Raw genomic sequence first — 2,384 nt, forward strand, 5'->3', positions numbered from 1 at the left:
GTGGGAGCATTGGGGAGGGGGTCTCGAGGCTTCCCCAGCCGCCGGACACTGCCCCGTGGTTTATGTCAAATTGTCAGCCCCAATCCTGCTTTCCCCCTGGGCAGGGCCGCCTTCAGTGGGCCTCAGGAGAGGTGGCCTGTCCAGCCGCCGTGTTTACAGTGCTCAGACGCCGCCGGGAACCTGATCTGGGCAGACCAGGGTGGGCCGCCCCACGGGGCCCAAGCCGTGTCCACACTCATTTCCCGGAGACTGAACATGGCCTGCCCGCCCGCCTTGCTGAGTCCAGCTGCCCGGCCACCCGCCCACGGAGGGCCCAGCTTCTTGCAGGCAAGCGCCATGGACAACTGCAGAATGCACAAGGGCCCGGGGAGCCAGAGCAGGGCTGAGGGGAGGGGGGTGCAGAGGGAGAGAGGAAGGGGCGTCCCCCTTCCAGACAGGTTCATGCTGTGTCCCCCCAGGCAAGTGTGCTCTCTGCCCCCCTGCCCAGGTGTGTTTACCCTACTGACTTGCTGATGGACTAGCTCTTCCCCACACCCAGTCACCTGGGTCAGAGTCAGCACACTACAGCCCACGGGCCAAATCCGGCACCGCCTGTGAGTGGAGATTGTCTTTTACATTTTTTTTTCTTTTTTAAACTGCTTTATTAACTTCACAATATATAAAGAACATCTCTCCATGCAATAGGTAAAACTCTCCTGCTGACAGAAACTTACAGATTGGGTCAGAAACACAACATTCAACTAGAAGCTGGTAACAGGAGACCCACAAGAAACAAGTAACACCAAAAGGTTTACAACAAAGGTATGTCACAAACATGTAAGTTTAGGAAGCAGGTGTGTCTCCCTACTAACTTCAGGGAAAACATCAGGTTTCAAGGCATAAGGCAAAACTCATCATGATGGTCACGGTGAGGGGGGTCAGTGCTAACTGCCCGCAGACTATGACTCAACTGCTTTTCCCTCAGCTTTTCCCTCAGCTGCCTCACCTCCTCCCCAACCCTTTCCATATTCTCTTCTCTCATCCTTGCCTGTGGCTCTTCAAGCCTCTGAGTCATGTCCCATCTACACTGCAGGATGGGCTGCCTAACACGGAACCACCTACGATTTCCTCTAGGTACACAATATTCGCCAGCTTCCAAAGGGAGGGCGAAAGGCTCTCCTTTATTAGCATCTCGCCCCTTTTCATCAGTGTTTTCATTCTCCTGGTTGGCATTTTCCATGTAGAGATTTCTTACTGCTTGTTCCTCTTTGGACATCATTGCTCCTGGGCCCATCCTCGCTGTCTCCGGCTCCTCCTGATTTTTGCTGCAAGTGCGCCGCGCGACACTCCCACTCGCAGAGCTGCTGCCCCCGCGCCTCGTACTCTTGGGGGCCGACCCCGGCCTGCACTCCCTCAGGGCCACCGGGAGCAGGGACCGAGAAGGGAGCGAGCGACGGAGCTACGGCCGTGTCTAACACTAGCGCGGGACATGCGCGAGTTGGCGCGGGCCGGTTGCGTGTGCCCTCTTTTACATTTTTGAATGGTTGGGAAAAAAAATCAAAAAAAGAATATTTTAAGACACATGAAAATTATATGAAATTCAAATTTGTGTCCATAAATGAAGTTTTAGTGGAACACAGCACATTGTTCATTTACGTACGTCTGTGCTTGCTTTCTCCCTGCAGTGGCAGAGTTAAACGGTTGTGAAGGAGACTGTATGGCCGGCAGAGCTGAGATTATTTACTATACGGCCCTCCACACAAAACACTTGCCCACCTCTGATCTAAATCATTCGTAAGTGTCAAGTATAAACCTCAGGTGTCAATCTCGGGAACCAGCATGGGAGTAAAGGGGGCAAGAAACGTCACTTTCTTTGTTTCCTATAACCTAATTTCTTACCCCATGTTTCTGGGGTCAGTCCACGTTTCAGGGATCACATGATGTCAAGCTGCGGGGTTGGGGCAAGGCATTGGCCCACACTGATTGCATCTGAGGCCCCCCCCGACATGACCCTGCATGTCTGGCCACCTCCAGGGCACTGTGTCCTGGCTGCACCCCACAGCCCTTCCTCCTGAGGCTCTTATCACCTCCCAGCAAAGCCGCTTAGGATATACAGGACTGGCTGTGCTTCTCCTCTGCTCCCCTTTATGTTTCTTCAAGATACTCTGTTGATCCCTCTTCTCCCCTTTACTTCGTCTGTAAACTCTCTCAATTCCACAAGCTCAGAGACTTGGAGACCAAAGGCCAGGAAGGCTTGCAGGCCTTCTGTGTTCTGCCTGTCACATACCTCCCCTGGGGCAATGAGCACAGGGAGGAAGAGGAGATTCCAGGGGAAGAGCAGGGAGACACAGACGGGAACTTCAATCCAGCCAGACATGCATTCATTCACTGCTCTATCCCACTAC

At 53.5% G+C, this 2,384-nt stretch overlaps 1 protein-coding gene across 1 annotated transcript; it reads right to left on the reverse strand.

Moving 5' to 3' along the window:
• Positions 1-312: 312 nt before the first annotated feature.
• On the reverse strand, positions 313-1,498 carry LOC111175424 (protein BEX1-like). Its single transcript, XM_022574989.2, has one exon. It carries the CDS (start codon positions 1,271-1,273, stop codon positions 872-874), a length of 402 nt encoding a protein of 133 aa, XP_022430697.2. The 5' UTR covers positions 1,274-1,498; the 3' UTR covers positions 313-871.
• Between the last annotated feature and the right edge of the window lie 886 nt (positions 1,499-2,384).

The sequence above is a fragment of the Delphinapterus leucas genome, chromosome 1 (genome assembly GCF_059928025.1).
Source record: "Delphinapterus leucas isolate spDelLeu-1000000601 "Yukka" chromosome 1, BTC_Dleu_Yukka2, whole genome shotgun sequence".
Classification (NCBI taxonomy): Eukaryota; Metazoa; Chordata; class Mammalia; order Artiodactyla; family Monodontidae; genus Delphinapterus; species Delphinapterus leucas.

Excerpts from the sequence above, each read along its gene's own strand:
- LOC111175424 (XM_022574989.2), bottom strand. The coding sequence starts at position 1,273 with ATGGGCCCAGGAGCAATGATGTCCAAAGAGGAACAAGCAGTAAGAAAT.